The sequence below is a fragment of the Haemaphysalis longicornis genome, unplaced genomic scaffold, assembly GCF_048455015.1.
Source record: "Haemaphysalis longicornis isolate Haplotype H1 unplaced genomic scaffold, Haemaphysalis longicornis Haplotype H1 scaffold_12, whole genome shotgun sequence".
In the NCBI taxonomy this organism is placed as follows: Eukaryota; Metazoa; Arthropoda; class Arachnida; order Ixodida; family Ixodidae; genus Haemaphysalis; species Haemaphysalis longicornis.
In genome coordinates this window covers 84,507,443-84,527,864 of record NW_027526225.1, presented here as the reverse complement: position 1 = coordinate 84,527,864, position 20,422 = coordinate 84,507,443, and the positions used below count along the sequence as shown (strand labels likewise).

At 46.2% G+C, this 20,422-nt stretch overlaps 1 protein-coding gene across 1 annotated transcript in view; it reads left to right on the top strand.

Moving 5' to 3' along the window:
• Positions 1–12,063, top strand: part of Su(r) (dihydropyrimidine dehydrogenase su(r)) — a 61,859-nt gene extending 49,796 nt beyond the window's left edge. Inside the window, exons 16-22 of the mRNA XM_077693627.1 lie at positions 562–645; positions 725–845; positions 1,682–1,944; positions 3,604–3,783; positions 5,636–5,782; positions 9,451–9,534; positions 11,665–12,063. Of these exons, the coding sequence (XP_077549753.1) occupies positions 562–645; positions 725–845; positions 1,682–1,944; positions 3,604–3,783; positions 5,636–5,782; positions 9,451–9,534; positions 11,665–11,919 (1,134 nt within the window). The 3' untranslated portion in view covers positions 11,920–12,063. The remainder of the gene's footprint in view (positions 1–561; positions 646–724; positions 846–1,681; positions 1,945–3,603; positions 3,784–5,635; positions 5,783–9,450; positions 9,535–11,664) is intronic.
• The last annotated feature ends 8,359 nt before the right edge of the window (positions 12,064–20,422 follow it).

The window sequence follows — 20,422 nt, the reverse complement described above, 5'->3', positions numbered from 1 at the left end:
ACCCAGTCATAACCACGACCTTAATCTTAAAGAAAGAAGAAAACGTGGCGCAAACCAGACATGGTTGAAGAAGACAAGTAAGACAGATACAGGTCGTCAGACAGATTCAATTGGCGCCTGTATCTGTCTTGTCTTGTCTTCTTCGTCGCCACCAGCGCCCACGAAAGTGCAGGAGCATAGAAACGCCGGTAGCGTAGTTGGTATCGCACCAGACCAATTCACTTGTCCCCTGTATCTGTCTTACCTTGTCTTTTTCGTCCACGTCTAGTTTGCGCCACGATTTTTATTTTCTTTTTTTATGTACCAACTAGCTCAGCAACAAGTTTTGTTAGACCTTAATCTAGTGTACACTACTTCCTACACCCAGTTATTTCATAATCAGGCAGTTGCTAGTGGCATTGCCTACGTACCGTACCGCGGGGTAGTAAGGTTGGTAAGGCGTTAGTAAATACGGCCGTTACTGCCCTTTAACGACCTTTTTTATTAAGAGTGATCATTGACTTCATTTTCGGTAATGTGTGGAAACAATTGCGGTGTCCTATACTTTTTCTTTTGTCCCAGAGAGCGGGTGCGGATGCCCTCGAGCTGAACCTGTCGTGCCCGCATGGCATGGGCGAGAGAGGAATGGGGTTGGCTTGCGGCCAGGTATGGCGTGGAGTTTTTGCATCGTCCCAGTGTTGGACGGAATGTTGACGCTCCTTCTTGGTCCCGCTTCGCCCTGAAGGACCCCGAGCTGGTTCGGAACATTTGCCTCTGGGTACGGAAGGCCGTGAAGATCCCGTTTTTCGCTAAGCTGACGCCGAACGTCACCAATGTTGTGACGATTGCTCGAGCAGCCTATGAAGGTAGGTCGGCAGCATTGAACAACACCAGAGATGTCACTGCTATAGCCAAGGACCTTTGGCTTCTATTAGAAATATCTCTCAAATTGGCGCATTTACGAACGAATTTATCTAGATTTGGCACTCGGGGTGAAGGGAACGAGTCCCTCATTTTCCATTCTGATTCGCTACATGCATAGGTAGGGCCTCAGTTCTGGCAGTCTTGGTGCCATGTAGTTAGCTTAAGAGAATTCAACGCTGGTTAACCGCTCTCGACACGTCGAAGACGCTCGAGTCATGGCCCGGGGGTTAAAAAGAAAGCCCCATTAGCCATGCATGAGTAGTCCGAGTGGAGCTGGTTACCACCCTTAAGTGCAAGAAACAATGACCTTATTAACATAAACTCCCAAGAAAGGGGGGGGGGGGGGGGAGCAGCACAGCCTCGCCGGTAGCGTAGTTGATGCCGCACCAGACTGATATTCTGGAGGCTGTGGGTTCGGATCCCACCTGGAGAGCATGTTTTTCTCCCCTTTCTATCTTTCAAACATTTCAAAAACTATGTCTGTGTCAAGAAGAACAAGTGACTTACCATATTTTCTCCCCTGCCTTTCTTGGCGTTCTTGAATGCTGGTCCTTACTTCTGTCTTCATTTCAACGAGCCCTTCATTTCCTATTCTGCTTGCCTGTATATATATGTATACATATATATATATATATATATATATATATATATATATATATATATATATATATATATATATATATATATATATATATATATACTATGTTCTTGCTTTCCAACCCGTTTGAATGGAGAAAATGTGAGAGTTTCGTTTCTAGATCGATTCCTCGGATTGCAGGTAAGGCTGACGGCGTGACCGCGGTGAACACGGTGTCCGGCCTGATGGGTCTGAAGTACAACAACGACCCGTGGCCAAGCGTGGGCTCCGAGAAGCGCACCACGTACGGCGGCATGTCCGGCAACGCCATCCGGCCCATCGCGCTGCGGGCCGTGTCGGCCATCGCCCGCGCACTTCCTGGCTTCCCGATCCTGGCCACGGGGGGAATAGACTCGGCGGACGTCGGGTATCAGTTCCTCCAGGCTGGGGCATCCCTACTCCAGGTTAGTCGCGTGGGGACCTGCGCGGGCACTGTGGAATTCCTCTTTCATATTGGAATTCCCCGCATTTGCCAAGAAAGCTTTTTTTTTTTTGGGGGGGGGGGGGGGGGGGGCAGCCTTGCAATATTGCTAATTTCCGAGTAGCTCGAGACGAATTGGGGTTCGAGGTCTTAACAAACGCTGTCACTATGGCACAGCGCAGGTGATAATGATGGTGATGATGATGATGATGACTAGATGCCCTCCCTTTGCATCGGGATCCAGCAGATCGTGTCCATCGATACACCGAGCATAGACCTACAATTTTCAGTGTGTAGAAAAAATACATAAAGAATTTAAAAATCGTTCAGTGCCCTTCCACTCTGTCAGAATGGATGACCAGCAAAATTGGGTGCAGTTCAACGACCGCACGAAAGAAAAGACACTTGTTTGCAAGTTATCATTATTTTCGATATCAAAACTCCTCAAGAAAATAAGAAAGAGGTGGTCACCGAGTGGTATATGTGATACCCACTTCGGGAGCCGCAGGGAACGGGTTCCACCCATACTAACAATTGCATTCTAGCTTTTGAATCTGAGCTAAAGTGCCCTCACACCAGCAACATTGCGGTGTCATTTAAACCTTAAAACCAAGCTTTGCCAGGATAAAATATTTCAGGGTTAAAAGCAAACGGCAAGGCCCTTTGTTTGTGTGATTGCACTAATGGATTGTGAATTTTGAACTGAATTGTGAATAATCAACTGAATGAATTTTGAGCACGTGTCGCTTGCGTTAAATTTCTTAAAAAAAAAAACAAGAAGACTGCTCCGCATCCCTTCACACTTTGTGTGAATGCTGGCACGGGGAGCGATAAAATTACCATTCTTTTTTTTCTAATTAGGCGAAGTTGTATTACAATAGGGAAGAACTATAATTAGAAACGCTAACGTCAGCTGTAATCGAGAACAAAATTCGTGTGCTAGGCTTTTTTATAAGCTGAGCGAACTGAGTCAAACCACATAATTTATAACCAACAAGGCTAGAAAGTTTAGGCTTCTAGCTTGACGATGGGTTAGAAGTGACCATTGGGTTGCCACATCTCTCGGAATCTTCACCTCTGGCTTCGAAGAGGTTTCGACGTCTCACTTTCAAGCTGCAACATGGACACGCTTGGTACAAATAACGTTCTCAGCTCCCGTCATCGCGTCACTGATTGATTGATTGATTGATTGATTGGTTGATTGATTGATTGATTGATTGATTGATTGATTGATTGATTGATTGATTGATTGATTGATTGATTGATTGATTGATTGATTGATTGATTGATTGATTGATTGATTGATTGATTGATTGATTGATTGATTGATTGATTGATTGATTGATTGATTGATTGATTGATTGTCAGGTTTTACGCGCCGACGCTACACAGGTGATGAGGCGCGCCGTAGTGGAGGTTCTTCACGTGTGCCGAAATCTCGCACCCACGGGCGTTTTCGCTTTTCGCCTCCATTAGAAAAGCGGCCGGCGTGGCCAGGAATCGAACCCGTGCCCTTGTGCTCATCGCGTTACTCTCAGCGTTGCCTTTCTCTCAGCCACTCGAGCAGTGGCCGCTATTGCAGTCCCAGTCCGCGAAACGATCTACGAGCGAGTACTCCAGCTGTTTTTTTTTTTTCGAACAGGTGTGCAGCTCCATCCAGAACCAGGACTTCACCGTCATCGAGGACTACGTGACTGGACTGAAGGCAGCGCTGTACGTGAAAAACCTGGAGGGAATGGAGGCATGGGACGGCCAGTCCCCACCCGTTCCGCCACATCAGAAAGGGAAACCTGTGGTCACGCTTCGAGACAACGACAACAAGGTACTCTGCTGACAAGAGCACGTGTGTAACGAGGAAGAATCGGCCCAGTTTCGCTCAGGAGCAACATCTCAAACAATATTTTTTCTCTCTCTCGCACTTTGTGTTTTTTCCGAGATTTAACACCATCCGTTGACAGACAAAGGTTCCAGGACCTTCAAAAATTTTAAAAAGAGGGAGCAGCACGTACTACCGTGTGCTGAAAAAAGTTGTGTTTATTCGTGTCAACTCGCATCGAGCCCAGCGGCTCAATGGGCTGGTGGCAGGTAAGCGAAATTGTGCAATTTCGTTGTTATTGCAAATGATACCAATACAAACTTTGCGTTATTGTCTTCACATGAACCATAAATCGTGCTGATCAAAGTAGCTCTCTTGTTCAAGGGATGTATGGGCAGCCAGTGCTCAATGTTTCCCAGTGCCCAGTGGGTCATTGTGTTCGTCCTAATGAAACAATTTTTTTTTCTGACTTCATATTTGTGATGTCGGAAGTCGTTTTAAGTAGCAAAATTTTTTTCACAATCTAAAGTAAAAAAATGAAGTTTTGAGCACCAAATAGGTCGTGGCACGTTAAAAGAAAAAATAAGTGAATCCTGAAAGACCAAAGGTGAAGACAGAGCGATGGCGACCCAACAACGTTCTGTCCTCGCTTCCTTTATTGCCATTCCTCGAGTGTTTTTTCTTCTGTATGTAGCTAATGATGCAAGTCGTCATCCCGCAGTGAGGATGGCATTCGTTGAAGTGAACGCCCAGTAAAAATGTTCGTACACCGGAAAGCAGAGAGAGTGTAGCCCACCTGCGACGCAAGTCGAATGACGGCCCGTATGCATAAATTCTGCTGTTAATTGTATATACAGCGGTACGAAGAAACCACGCAACCCGAAATTGAGACCTGTGCCATTGACAGCGAACTGACATAAACTTTATCCTTACTAAGAATAATGATTGCGGCTCCAGTCGGCAATCACCCTTGACTATATGTCGTGTGTGTAATCAATCGTATTTGATCAATTCATTCGCTGCATAGTCGATGTCACCGTGGTTTCTGTCCTGACGCTCTGGAGCAGGTTTGTTATTTCCAAAACACAGGTTCGGGAAACATCGACTCATGCATAAGCTCCTAATGTGACAGGTACCCGCACACACTACCTCCCATTTTCTCTAAGAAATCGGTTCCACTTTTCTTTGTTATTTTGTTGTTGTTGCCAATAATGAGGCCACAAAATAACTTATTGTATTTGTTCGCTTGCCACCATGTTTGGTTGCACTCTTTTTGTTTCGTACGACTTCTCCGTTTGATCAGGCTCCGTTTAACTGCGCATTCTGTCGCCTGCAGAGATTCGTTGTGCATGAGAAAAAAATACCGGGTCATCTCCACTAACGTGAAACTTGGGGAGTGGTGGGGCATGCAGTGTATAAGTGTATTCTTGGCGCCTTGGCGTTTTTGCCAACGGAGATGAAACCATTGGGGGGGTAGAGGTATACAGCTTTGCCGTAAAAGTCTCTTTGAAGCACGATGCTATCTAGAGCGAGGCGTAAACGAGTGTCCCGGAGTTTTTTTTAGTACGCATTATGTTCTATCGCGAGGCGTAAGCGAGTTTCCCCGTGTTTTAGTACCGTGACTACATGAAACGACGATTATGATGACGACGGACCGTGATAGGAGACGCCAAAAGTCCCAGCCCCTAAGGGGCTTCGCCCCTAAAATCAAGAGGGGTGTAGCGGGGGTACAAAAACATTAGCTCGTTTGTAAAGCTCACAACCGCTGTGTGCGAAAGCTTCAGTTGGCAATGTTCGTGCAGCTGCATCTTCTCAACCCCGCATTTTAAGAAAACGGCGACTTTGGTCCACTTTTCAGACCCTGCCAAACTTCGGACCATACCTGCACAAAAAAGAAGCCGTCGTGGCTAAGCAAAAACTGCACGACGATCTCCTTTCTGACGAGAAAGCGGCGGCCAACACACGCCAAGCAAGGACGCTGCAAGGAAAAATACCCACTGTTAAGGTAAGTTTAGAACCTCGAATGTACCGTATTTTAGTGCGTATAACTCGCGCCAGGAATGCGGAAATTAGTTTGCAAAGTACGGATGCGGATATTACGCAAGGTTTTTTTTTTTCTTTAGTGCAGCTTCACGGCAATGCGCGTTGTGCCGTGAAGCTCCTATGCAGTAACACCGACTATAAACCTTCAAGGACAGCGATTGCGCAAAACATACAAGGACAAGGAAGAAAAAAACAAGGACGAGCACACTCTAACAACGGAATTTTGTTAATGAAATGGGACTTTCGCTTTGCAGTCAGTGTATTCTACTTGCTAAGTATACGCTTTTTCTGTCTGCATAGTATCTGATGTGTTTTTGAGCAAAAGCTTTGGTACAGCCTTTCCTGTATTAAATGGGCGTGCAATACGCGAGGATTTTCTTCTCTTTTCTGGCGGGATGAAAGTGGGTGTGCAGATTATGTGCAGGGGTGGGTAATACGCGCGAAAATTCGGTATTTCGGTCAGAAAGCCATCAAAGCTAAATGAACACGCAGGAATTGCCAACGAAAGCACCAATTTGTTTTTGGACTGGGTAATCTCTTCGAAAGCTGTTTTTATCTGTTGTGCATTGTTTTACGCTAGCCAGTTTCGCCCTTGAGTTTTCTGTGCAATGCTTACAAAAAAGTGGCCGTTCAATTAGGCTTATTACTGTGTTGAAAGTTAACCGAAGGAACATTAATTGCTAATTGCAGCGGTCAAAACGTGATTTACATTGCCATTACTACTTAGCGAAAAATTATTTCTAGGATGCAATTCAATAAGTTCGCAGAAACACTCGTTTTTACTTTGCTCATTGTGACTTAAAAACATTTCGAGGTCTTTATTTGGCTGTAAAAAATTTTAAGTTGACGTTTAGAACAAACATATGAAAAAAAAATTGCACAACAGCCTATTACACGCTATAGCCTTAAAAGCCACGATTCGAGATTACGTACATGCATGCCTAATTTATGCCCTTGAATTATATTTCAGCAGTGAAGCTTTTGAATGGAACCTTCAGATAAATTACGTGATGCGAGTATAACGTTACAGGAAAAATATTACTGGCGACCCTTGAAATAAAGTATTTGATTGAGTGGAGCTTGCTAATTGCGTCTCATCACACACCAGTGAAAGTGATTATTTAGAACGTATCCTTCATGTATTTTATTCGCGTTTTTTTCTCTACAGTTCATACAGTGCAGGCGCCAAATGGCGTCGCTATTAGTGATCTCTTCCATTGGGTGCCGGTAACTTAGACATTATTTGGCACGACCTTCTTTCACTTCCACGCAGAGGCGGCATCGCGAACGAATTTTTATTTCGCTTCTCTTTCAGTGATGGCAAAGCGCGTGGATACGGCCCAGACAGTGCTAACGCTAACGGCAAACAAGCGACCGCGCTGAGGTGCCGTCGTTTTGAGTGAAATGGCACGTCCCCATGTTGTAGGAGTTCGCTATGTTCTGATAGTGTCTTCGCTGTCATGCGGCTTTCTTGCGTGCCAATTTCGTGACCTGTTTCTCCGCAATAATATCGTCCGGTTGCGCAGAGGCAGCACACTTGCTTCGTGAACGAGATGCGTTCGCTCTGGGGCGGAAGCGAGGCCTAGATCTAAATCACTGAGGTGCACGGGCTTGTGGCACGGTGAACGGAACGTGGGATGGCCATTTATACGATCTGAATACCCAGCTGCACTTGATACTGAATGCACATTAAAAGCCACATCTTCACCAGTGTTGCGAAGAAGATGCGAATGCAGAGCGCAAGCCGCATTCGCGGAGCTGTGCCCCCCAATCCCCAAAACGGGAGAGGAATATGTGCAGTTGGGTCGGACATGTGTGCGGAAGAATGGATTCGCACAGCACAGGGCAGGGACAGTTGAAAGGCCTTCGTTCTACGGTGTGCACGATGTCGACGATAGTGACAGTTAAAACAGAACGTGACGTGATGCATACGCATTACCGGTCAATCGGACAATGGAAGTATCTATGCAGTGGCTAAGTAATGCTCGACATTATTAAAGTCGAGTGTGAAAGCTAACGCGCAATGTCAGACGTTGTGGCCCGGACGCCTCGGGTGAGGCGACCTTGTTCTCTCAGGCGGCTCTTCGGAATGCCGGCCAGTGATGCACATTTACCATAGCACCAGCACTGCACCATATATGTCACCATTTCTAAAATGCTGCTGCACTGGGAAGGAATGGTGGACAGCAGTGGCTGGGTGGCCTAAGTCCTACACGCCGCAGCTATCCGGGTGTACATGAGACGACCTCCACTAACAGTATCGTAAAAGAAGCCGAAAAAATCAGTCCCTACACGGTTTTGCTGTTCGCTGCAGGCATGGCTAGTGTTCCGTCTGGCGACATTCGAATATTTAAGACTAGGCTAGCACCATCCAAAGCGTCTGTGACGATCCGTCTTAGCTGCTTGATGCCAAAGACAGTGGTTCGAGACCAGCTTTTGTCTCTTTTTTTTCGCATCTTTTAATTTAACTATAATTTTTATGGCTAGGTTAGTTCTTGGTGTTTTGAATTATTTGTGTGTTTTAGGTCATGTTATGTTATGGTTAGGTTAGGTTGCCCAGCTTTACGTTATCTAGAGCGACGCAGTGCCAGACGCGGCAATTTTGTTACAAAACGCCGGTGGGGGTCGATATAGTGGAGTGCTCATGTTACCGTTGGGCGGCACTCTAGACGTGGCCTTTACTGCTACAGCTACTGCTCGGGCTATAACAGAGCCGGCAATGGGAGTACTGCTACACCGCCGGTTCACATACATAGTCGTTTTGTTTTTCCTCTTGGGATGAGCCATTTAACAGGGGAGCTACTTCCTATAAATTAGCACCGTGACGAAGCACACGTTTCGGTGTAGGAGGCTTCCCGAATGTTTCCGTACACAAACAATCCTGGGCACGCGCATTCCACCAAATTGGCATTTTAATACTCGGACAATTTGGCGCACGATCGTTTGGAGCCCAGACATTTCGGCGCTTTGTACTCGAAATAATCGTTAGCTCAGTTGTCACGGAACGTTTGACGGGCAGCATATATCCTATATTTTATCCTATACAGCTTAGATATTGCACCTAAAATGTCTGAACATAAACTCATAAATCGTTCAATAGCGACGTGCTTTGCACTCCCTCAGCTTCTGCAGCCCAGATGTATCTTGGTTCTGCTGCGCACGAAATCATTTTCAGTGTACTGGAATAAGCATACGGTCAATTTCATTCTGAACAGAATAATGAACGCCATAACTTTAACACATAGTGCACCATACCGCGCACAAATCCTATACCGGAATTTGGCATGTTACGCAACACAGAAACAAAGCGACTGGCCCGAAAAGCTAGATAACGCGTAAGATTTTTCATCTGGAAGATAGAATGAAAGTAGTCTTTCCCGCACCTTGTGGAGAGAGCCACAGCATGCGAACGACTCTTCGTACTCGACTTCAGAAAGAAAAATGATTTCGAAAATTTATTTATTCTATAAAAAATACTACGCAGAACCTTTTATTGTTCTGCACCTTTCAGTTGTCAGCTCCTTAGGCATTGTAAAAAACCTACTTGGTATTCATGTTTTATAGTGATACCCTCTATGACACAAGCTTGAATACTTAAACCACAAATTGATGTCTTGTCTTCTGACGCAGGACGTAATTGGCGGATCGCTAAAGAAGATCGGCACCTTCGGGGACTTGGACATTAAAGAACAGGTTGTGGCTCTAGTTAACGAGGTAAGCTATCACTTGCAGCCCCATAGATGATCTTTTAGCAAAACCACGGTAAACGGTGGCAGGGAGAACTGTGATGTTCCTCAGGTAAGTGGTAGAAGACGCCCCCCCCCCCCCCTCTCCCCTGCCGGGCCCCTTTATGCGATTGCTTCTTATATTCACAACACAAATCCCCTCTTCATTGCAACGTTTTCCCCGACTTTTGACGCCTATAGCCCAACAGACCGACCAACCGAAGCTAACCTAGAGGCCGTAAATTCCCCTCCCCCCCCCCCCCCCTGATGGGGCACTGCCTTGAAGCACAAGAAGGATGCAATGGTATGGCGGCGTGTCCGTGCAGGGTACACCGATATGCACAGGGTGGTTAGTTTTTCTACTTTCGGCTGTGGCTCGTGGGTGGTATAAAACGGGACTGCTGCTGGCCTAACGAAGCTTCAAAGTTATTAACTATATTCCATAGGGACACGTTTCATTCAACCATCAGTCCCGATAGCGAAAAGTAGTGACGAGCCATGGGCCACCTAAACATGGCCGGCTCGAAGTGTCTTGGGAAAGAGCTTCGTACAAGCGTCTGTTTTCGGAAGTAAATGAAACGCTGAAACCTATAAAATGAGAAGTACGCCGACCAAACCCAAATTTGGCCCACATAACGATCATGCTACGTACTCTGTTAGCTTGACAACGGCCCATGTATCAGCTTCAGGTGCGTTGTGCACGAAACTCTAGAATGACGAAACTCTAAAAAAAGAGACCTCCGAGAGTGTCTTTTTTATGTGCGAAGAGAGCCAGTCGACCCCGTTTCGTAAGGTCGTGCACCATAAGAACAGGTCCTTCACGATATTACAGCACATGGTCCAGTGGATGACGCATCGGAAATCATCACACCAGTGGACAGCAGCCAGGTGGTGCCTTTTTAATAGGCACAAGGGTGACTGGTCTCTCGCTCGCAGGTAAAAGCTGGACCGGGGCCGTTGAGAGGTACGATTAGCTCTAATAGGCTCCATCACCTCGTCTGCTGAAAGCTTTGACGACTCTAAAGTGCACGTGTGAGGCTCTCTCAAGATCATTCAGTGACAGTGCAAGACCGCCAGCTCGACAATTGCACCTGCTATTCCGGACGAAGCTCATGCTGGGTTCTTTCCGGGCCACGTTCGGTCTTCTGCCTCTCGACGGAACGCCTACCGTGTGCACTTCACACCGGTCGGATGTGTCATGATTATTAATCTCTTGCTTAGAAAAAAAAAACGTCTCTTAAGGTTTATGGAAGATCGGAAATACCGTTCCGTTGTGGAGCAGTGTTCGCAGATGCTTGTCACTCCTGCGCACGCGCACAGTCGGTCCCGGATACAGTTGCACCTGTCCACTACCGTGCGCTGCATAGGGACTGCCTCTGCGCTTTGCTACAGCGTCCTATCACAGCAAACCTTTTCCGTTGGCAGATGCGCGGATATTCTCCATCGCATGCTACACCAAAGCTACTGTTATGGGCAATTTCGGTGCCACTTATGATTTCCTTCATCGTAGGGACTCAATACAGCAGCAGTTTGAGCTTGGAGCTTCTTGAACCCTCTGGATGATGTTGAGGAGGAACTGGATGGAGAAGAAATGTGCCCCGTAAACTAAAAACCTTTACACTTGTTTTTGTCGACGCGTATTTTGTAATCACCCGTCCCTCTTGCTTTCTTTCGGCCCGATGCGTGAAATTGAAGGGCACTGAGTTCGCTGGAATAAATTTAGTTATGAGCCAGCGCTATGTACAGTCTATAAAATTTTCAAGGCCAAGCCGAAAATGCGCAGGCCGCAAAAAATTCAATGTACAAGCTTACGTGCCAAGCGAGGCTGAAACATTTTATACCGGAGAACTAGAGGGAACACCTTTCCTTGTTACTGTCATAAAACATTTTTATCAGATTTGAAGGTAAAGCTTATTCTTTGAATTCTGTCTGGTCAGGCTTAGAATAGGCCTAGAAAATTTTGACAAAGGGTGTACATGTGCACGCTCTTAACCGTACTCCATTTTTGTGCGCTATTTCTTTCTTTCATAAGTTAACAACACGCCCGAACTTCCATGTAAGCGAGCAGCAGTGTCGGCTAGGTGAGAGTGCGTGTAGCAGCAGCCGACCTTGTTCGCAGGACATGTGCATCAACTGCGGCAAGTGCTACATGACGTGCAACGACTCCGGCTACCAGGCCATCGAGTTCGACCCGGAGACGCACCTGCCCACCGTGACGGACAACTGCACGGGCTGCACGCTGTGCCTGTCCGTCTGCCCGATACCGGAGTGCATCCGCATGGTGCGCCGTGCCCGGCCCGTCGAGCCCAAGAGGGGCGTGCCTTTCGCCGACACGCAGCGCTTCATGGAGGCGCGCTTCCCGGCCGTCGTGTGACCACGCCGGCACTGCGCCCACGAGCCGCTCCCACTGGCACACTCACCCGCAAAAGCCTGCAGCTAAAGTACAATAAATGACGAGTGTTGTACAGAGCTCTTCGCCCGCGTAAAATACATATAAAGCCGATTTTTGGTCCACGAATTGAGCCATGATTTTATTTATTTATTTATTTTTTTATTTATTTATTTATTTATTTATTTATTTATTTATTTATTTATTTATTTATTTATTTATTTATTTATTTATTTATTTATTTATTTATTTATTTATTTATTTATTTATTTATTTATTTATTTATTTATTTATTTATTTATTTATTTATTTATTTATTTATTTATTTATTTATTTATTTATTTATTTATTTATTTATTTATTTATTTATTTATTTATTTATTTATTTATTTATTTATTTATTTATTTATTTATTTATTTATTTATTTATTTATTTATTTATTTATTTATTTATTTATTTATTTATTTATTTATTTATTTATTTATTTATTTATTTATTTATTTATTTATTTATTTATTTATTTATTTATTTATTTATTTATTTATTTATTTATTTATTTATTTATTTATTTATTTATTTATTTATTTATTTATTTATTTATTTATTTATTTATTTATTTATTTATTTATTTATTTATTTATTTATTTATTTATTTATTTATTTATTTATTTATTTATTTATTTATTTATTTATTTATTTATTTATTTATTTATTTATTTATTTATTTATTTATTTATTTATTGCTTGCATACTGTAGGCTTTACAAAGCCCAAGCAGGAGTGGCAAGACAAGTACAGGTACAAGTATACACATTACACTTCGCGCCCGACTATTGAAGGTCTCGGTTTCGGCAGAAACGCAAGCTCGACCATAACGCGCTTTGTTGTAACGGGCTGCTCACAGGCAGACGCTGCTCAAGTTGTTGCTGCTCAGAGCGCCGCCCCCTGCTTTAGTTCTGGCGGCTTTCAAAGCTGATTCTCTGCCTTTTCTCGGAACACGGGCGAAGACGCCCATGCTTAGCCAGAAACACGGACAATCAGGAGGAGAAGGAAGAGGAACAACTTTATTTAGTCAACAGTCATTGAGTTTGATTAATGATGGGCTTCTTCTTGACTCTGTGAAGTGGCCAGAAGACCTTGCTTCATGGCGACTTCCAAAGCCCAGTCCACGGCCTGAATTTGGGTCTCAGTCTCAGAGCTGGTCACCGCAGCCTCCCACTCTATTTGGTTAGAGAGATGCCATTCGGCTTTAGCTTGGAGCTCAGGGCAGCAAATGCTTAATTGCGAAAGACTCTGGGGCACCGGCACTAGTTCTTCACCTAAGCGGGGCCCACCCGCGGTGATGTAGTACAACGATAATAGCACGTCATGATCAAACAGCTGAACTCTTGGCCTTGGGTCCCCAGCAGCTGTGTCACGGGTCGAGGTCGAATGAGGGCATTTGATAACACGTTGGTCGGATGATGAAGAACGCTTATAAAATAGAACTAATGGTGACAGAAAGGAGAAAAAAAAATTCCTTAGTAGGTATATGAACTTCACTGACTCTTCTCCCGCCTTCAATTGGCCTTCGATTTTCTACTATAGCGTATCCCAGTCAGCGAAGCGTCGCATGGGCTGTGTGGGGCTACTTTGACTTCATAGACTTTATTAAGCTTGATACAGTCTACAAACTAATAAACTAAAGGCACATTCTTTCACGCATGAATAGTGTAGTGGCTGAGTTTAAACTCAGCGAACGAAATGAGACGACACGCCCGCAGCCGGCTGACTGACTCTGTCGGAGAGTCGGCGAGCCACTCAGTAGCGCAGTCAAGCCAAGCCACCTCTAGTAATGTCATAGGAAACGTCATAGGAAATCGGCAATGAGGATGCACAGAGGAGTGCAGCACTTTCGAATTGGTTTTGCTACTAAATCAAGTCACGTAATCGCAGCGATAGCGGTCCAAACATGGCCTATAGGGATTCCAGAGTACCATTTGCGCAAGTGAATCTACAATGTTTACTGATCACTTCAGTGTCTCTCTAATAGAGACAACACACAACTATCACTGCCCGAAAGTCCTAAAAACAATGCCAAAGGTCCCCCTTTACACACCAGCCCCTGAGTAGATCAATTCTCCAAAACCATGTAGAAAAACTTGTCGGATATGCACAAATGCGTACCGGTAGGTTCGTCAACGCAATTGCGAGGACGACTCTGGCGTCTCATCGCTGGGTCTGAAGGTGCGATGCCACTAGAGGAGCACGCGACGTGCTTGGGGTGCGGTCCCTTGAGCCTTGAGTGCACGTCTCTCCGGGTGCTGTCGTAATCCGCTCCGCGCTGGGGATGCGGCGCCTCGTCAGAATTGTTTTCAGCGCTGTTGCGGCATGGCAACAAGGCAAATCTACCAGCGAGGAGAAGGCGGCATATCGCAGTGGGACACGCAAACTCGCTCCCTACACCTCTACTGCGCAGGTCCGGCTCTTTTCCCTGGCTGCTGCGAGGTGACGGCACCGGTATCTCCGGTCGTGCGTTCCGCGGTTCGAATTTCAATTGTCCATGACTGTACCTCACTCATTGACCATCACTTTCTGTCTATTTCGATGGTGATAAACGGCGACGGTCGATAGGTCGCGGATCACACCTTCAGTCTTTCCCCTTTATCTCCCTCCTCTTCGTAAGTACAGTCGCATTCCTCTTTCCTCTGGCTCATGACAAGCTCTAGAGCACCTGACCACAGCAGCAGTCAGTCGAGCCTAGGGGCCTTGGAATCTCTTGGTCCGGACATACGGCCTGTTGATCCTGAACTTGGCAACTTTCCAAGTGCGACCTCCGCCTACTGAGGGAGGTTTAGCAGCGCTGTTAGAAGAGCTGTAATCCGGTGCTGGGATACAACAGCCTTCACGAAGTTGAATACAGGGCAATCTTTTGCTGTATAGGTCACCAGGAAAAGGGGGAGCATGGGATTAGATTCTTGAGCAGGGAGTAAGGACGGCTTCTGCAGTCTGAACGACAGAACCGCAGGTCAAGCTAAACAAGCGATACAGGCTAAAAATAGTGCAGGGAAAGGCGGTAATCAAAGAGTCAGCCTTACCTGTGGGAGAGGTAACATCAAGGGTAGAGACTCGTAAACTATCTTGGATGATGGGGATGAATAAACTTTACTGGCCGGAGTCGAGGTGCTGGTATTAGGGCACCCGCCCAGTGGGAGGCATCCTTAGCCCGGACTGCCTTGGATCATGCTGTCCATCCGTGTCCTCACCCCCAGTCGTCACTGGTCCGAGAGGTCGGAGCTGGTCAGAAGCTCCACCCAGCTCATAGGGAGGTTTGACCGCTTTGCTTGTTAAAGAACAGGAGGTTTGCACCCGGTTGTGACAGTCGTCACCTGAACTGATGTCGTCGACCAACTGATTGGCTTAAAAATTACTCCCACCTCCCTTCGCGGGAACCCCTGTGTAGATGCGACGCACAGGGGGTTCCGTTGTTGTTTCCGTTAGGTTGATTCTCCCATCGCGTGAAACGTGCCGTGAACCTCCTGCCGCGGCTATGACGAAACACAATCCAACACAATCCACTTTAATCCAATCCAATCCAATCCAAGCCAAGCCAAGCCAAGCCAAGCCAATCGAATCCAATCCAATGACCCTCGCGAGAGAGTGTTCGCTATCGGAGAGGAGAGGGGGTGAGCGGCGGAGAGTGCAGCTCGCACGGCGAGGAGAATGGGGGAGGGGTGTGGACGGACAACCACAACGCCGTATGGAGGGACAAGGCGAGTGAATGAGATCCAGTCGCATCTAAAATTATCTTAGAAATTAGGAATCTTAAATAATCAAGAACGGGAGATCAAATCGAATTGGTGGAGCCGTCGAAAGTGTACAAAAGAAGTCAAGTTAGTGACATTCGTACCTACAATATGGCAAATAAAATATTGAATAAGCATTAGAGGCAAAGGAGCTCAAGTACAACCAAGAAGAGCCAGCTATTGGCAAAGATATCAGAGATAGATGCACTTGGATGAGAGGTGGACGCACTTAGATGCGAAGATATATGCAAATATACGCGTTTAGATATTCAAATTAACATAACGCACAACATATATACTAAATGTAGCGTAATGGTTCTGTACTCCGCAACGTAAGGTTAGGGGACAGAACCTACAAATTTGGACAATGGAATAACCGTGGATAACCTACAGGATAGACGAGCTACTGTGCAAGAAAAGCTCACAAGTTGCGCTCATAATTTTTGAGTATTTTAAAAATGTCATAGTTCTTATTACCAAGAAGGGTGATGTCAAAGAGATCAAACATCACAGTCCCATCTGCATAGTCTCATATGTGTACAAGATGTTTATCGACTGTTTGATCACCGCCACAATACTGGAAGCATTGAGAGACCAGGGAGTAGAGGAAACAAAGCTAAGACACTTGGATGATACACTATACAAGGAACAGTCCAGGCAGCGTAATCCTCCCCAAGAAGAGTGAAAAGGCTGACTCTTTTATTACTGCCTTTCCCTGCACTACTTTTACCCTGTACCGCTCGTTTAGCTTGACCTGTGGTTCTGTCGTTAAGACTGCGGAAGTGAGAAGGAGATACCCATCTATGGTGAGAGAAAGAGATACCCATCTCGCCAAAGTCATTTTCAGCACGAGCGCAACACAGGACGCTTAGCTGGGAGGGGTCGGGGTTGCGAGTGAATGGACAAAACTTGAAACACCCGATACCTGCGGACGGCCGTGACTTGTTCACTGAATCTGCCGTTCACTCTGATAGTGGTCCCTCAGTCCAGGCACGGCCCTTCGATGAAGCGCAACTTGCGTGCGCTTGATCGAGGGGTGGTCCAGGGTTCATGAGGCAGCCGGGCGGTCTTCGCTCTGAGTGTCGAAACGGTTCTCCCGCAGCTCAGAGAGAAGGGGGGGGGGGGGGGGGGAAGGAGAGGGTTGCGTTTTGTGCAGACCCTACGATGACGTGAAGTATACTCGGGAACAAGTTACGAACGGCAATTGCTCATGTACGGTATCACTATCACTCCGCCTAAGCAACGGACCCGGATGTCAACGCGCGTGCGCGTTTTGAAAGGAGACTGCTATGAATGCGTGATATCGTCTGCCTTTTCTCACGTCGTTTGCTTGTCGTCGCCGCAGTAGTTTATAAGTATATTAAGTCCTAAAAGTTACGAAAACGGCTCGTGCCATGTTCAAGATATTCCCAGTAACGCACTACTTGTGCCGCGCGGAGTAACATCCGGCTGCGGTGATGAGGCACAGCGGCAACTTCCGTTGCCGTTCTTAAGTTATAACCGAGTATAGAGTGCCTGGTTGATAGCAATTTTGACATTTTGCAGAGTATGGGTAACATTTTTTAGGATGGAGCCGGGTTGGGTGAGGGAAAGTTGTTTTGAAGGAGGCGGTGTGTTGTTTCGTCTTCTTTTGTATGTGGACAGGGCGGTAATGTTTCCGAGTCAATAAGACTGCGTGATTTCTGCGGTAATCCAGATCTCTGGAAGGGGCGCTCTCACGAACAAGTGGCTGGTTGAGACACTCATGAGCCAATCCCGCCGTTAACTGGAAGAAGTTGACTGCGGTGAACACGCTCCCCCCTCGTCAACACGCACCGCGCATACGCAGAAGCCAGAAGTTACAAAAAGAAGGGTTCAGGTGAGTTACACATTGCTGTTGAAGGAGTTAAAGGAACGACGTTTTATTTTGTACGAACATGGTTGCTAAAGAACAACACCCAATGCATTAATTATTTTTTCTATTTGTTTTTTTTTCGCCACGTCTACACAACAAAATAACCGCGAAGGTAATTATTTAAATGCACAAAACTAATTTCCCCGCGAAATGTCTTCAAACATGGCTTTTATCGTTGCGGACTCCGGCGCGTATCAACGCTGTCCCGCAGAAATTGAAAGTAGCGACGAAAGCCGAATGTATCGGTTTCGCCAAGCTCATGAATTATTGATGCCAGGAACGCCCACAGCCCTTTTCGCACTTCGAACACGGCGCTGCAGGAAGCACTTTTGCGGGGTGCTGTTCCCCCTGAAATGTGGTTTCCGGCACCGGAAAAATGAACCGCGGTGCAGTGCGCCGCATGCGTGCACGCACGGACTCACCAGCCTACGGCGGGGCTGGGCGTGTGAGATGATGCCCGGGAATCGCGTAACGAGAGAAGCTATACTCGCGGAGATGTAGACGGATGCGTAAATGCACGCCACTGCTTCCGTTTCTCCTCGTTCTTTTTTTCTTTTTTTTACTTGCGACGCAACGCCCACATAGTCCTGCACCGGGACTGTTACGAGGACACGCCCGCTGCTCGAGAGTAGAACTTTCGATCTCGTTATACGCGGACAGCGCCAATCCGATTCCGTCGAGGGCACGCCGCGGTTCTATTCGACTCCATTACTTAATGGCATGTGCGGCGTATCCCAAACTAACCATAATAGCACGACATAACGCTATTCGCAATTTCCCTCTCTGCCTTCGGACACTTCCTTTTGGAAGAACAGGGCTGTAATGTGTATTTCTCGCCGAAGCGAGAAGTTTCGAAGAAGGTGGAAAGAAGCCGATATTATTGTTTCTCTCTCGTTGGCGCTTTATTTTTTGTCCTGTTGGGGATGGTCACTGGTCGTCGCAACGCAAACAAGCCCTCTCACAAACAAACGAGCTCAGGCTACATTCTCATATAAGCGGCGAAAACTTTGGGGGTTTGGTCGGTTGCTAATATCCGGGCACTGCTGTGAACTGGAGCTGCAAGGTTCATTGAACCTCCGGGATAGCGGTAACCTCCCAGCCACAACAACTGAAACCTGCGCTACAAAGCTCCCTGGATCTCTGGTAATCGTGGCTTGTTTTTTTCATAGCATTTGGCGTTGTACGAGCGCTCTGTAAATATGTTGTGGTGTTCATCAACAAATGTGTCGTGTGTTGTACTGTTTACAATACAATTGTTCGCAAGAGATATATATATTTTTTTTTTCGCTACGGAAGCATTCACAACTTGCAACAAAACCTAAGATGCATTCAAATGCCACGCTCTTAGCAGCTGTTATTGAACACAAAAAAAGCTTTTATGAAGCAAGAGGACAACCCTAATATTGTTTGATCGGGCAACAACGATTTTGCAAATTTATTTTTTAGTTATTTTCTTATTTTTACCGAGGGTCACCGTTTGTTTAAAAAATCAACCTATATGGCTGTTGTTCAACATGTCCGTGGTAGCTTAAACAACAAAGTTTAGTTAAAATACCCGGGTCATCTTCACTAACGTGAAACCTGGGGAGGGGCGAAGCATGCGGTGTATGGGTGTATTCTCGGCGCCTTGGCGTTTTTGCCAACGGCGATGAAACTGTTGGGGGATAGAGGTATATACAACTTTGCTGTGAAAGTCTTGTGTTTTTAAAGCAGGAAGTGTTCCAGCGCGAGGCGCAAACGAGTGTCCCGGTGTATTTTTAGTATGTGTGACATTCTAATGCGAGGCGTAAACGAGCATTCACGGTGTTCTTAGTACCGTTACTACATGAGACGACGGTTACGACGACGACGACATGAGACGCCGACAGCCCGAGCCCCTAAGTGGCTGCGCCCCTAATTACAGTCGAAGAACTGTCGCATCTTTTGTTAGAAACAATACAGTAAGTAACCGTCTTTCTCACCAACGCTATGCAGCGCACATAAAACTTTTTGTGTCTGTGTGGGGCGAAGAACGAAAGCACCCGTCTGTAGGCGATTTCTACTCGGAATTCCCAGGCCTGCCTCGCAGCCGGTATACAGCTTCGGTGCACAAAGCCCCGGCCTTGACAAATTACAACAGGATGAATGAGCAGTATGTTTGGCTGAGTCTCTAATCCATACTTCCCGCTCGCTGCGCCAAAAAAAGAAGAGAAAAAGAAAGACAAGGCCGAACAGAGCAGGGTCCAAGACGCAATCGGTGGAGTCGCACAGAACTGACAATTACAGTTTCGCTCATGTTGCCTTAAAGGGATACAAAAGGGAATCTGTCCAAGTCCTGTTTGTTGGTGCATTGCAGTTTAACCCACTTTTTCAATTATTCGACCATTTTCACTTGCTTCACTTTATTACCTAAGATAGCCTCTACAGGGGGCAAAAAAAATGGCGAAGCTTACATTAAGTCGCGCAAGGCTCGAACCACACCGAAGCTGGGGGATTACTTTCAATGTAAGCACTGAAGACACATCACCACGCATTGCAATGGGTTTGAAGTTGTTTATTTACATGTTCCGTCATCGCTTTTCACTGTGGTGGTATAGCCATCGTCATATATCCATCTACGTCGTCGTCGTCCTCATGCATGACTGGTGGGCGCTGATCGTTTTGTCCGCAGGCTTTCAATTTTCTCCCAAAGTGTAACGCGTCAGCACGCGCTAGAACCGGAGGCAACCGGCTTCGCCAACTGGGCGTTTGTAGCGCGAGCTGTCTTGTGCTCCCCCTTGATGCCCGGGCGTACGTGAACTCTCTTCTTGTTTTCTTTTTTTCTTTTTTT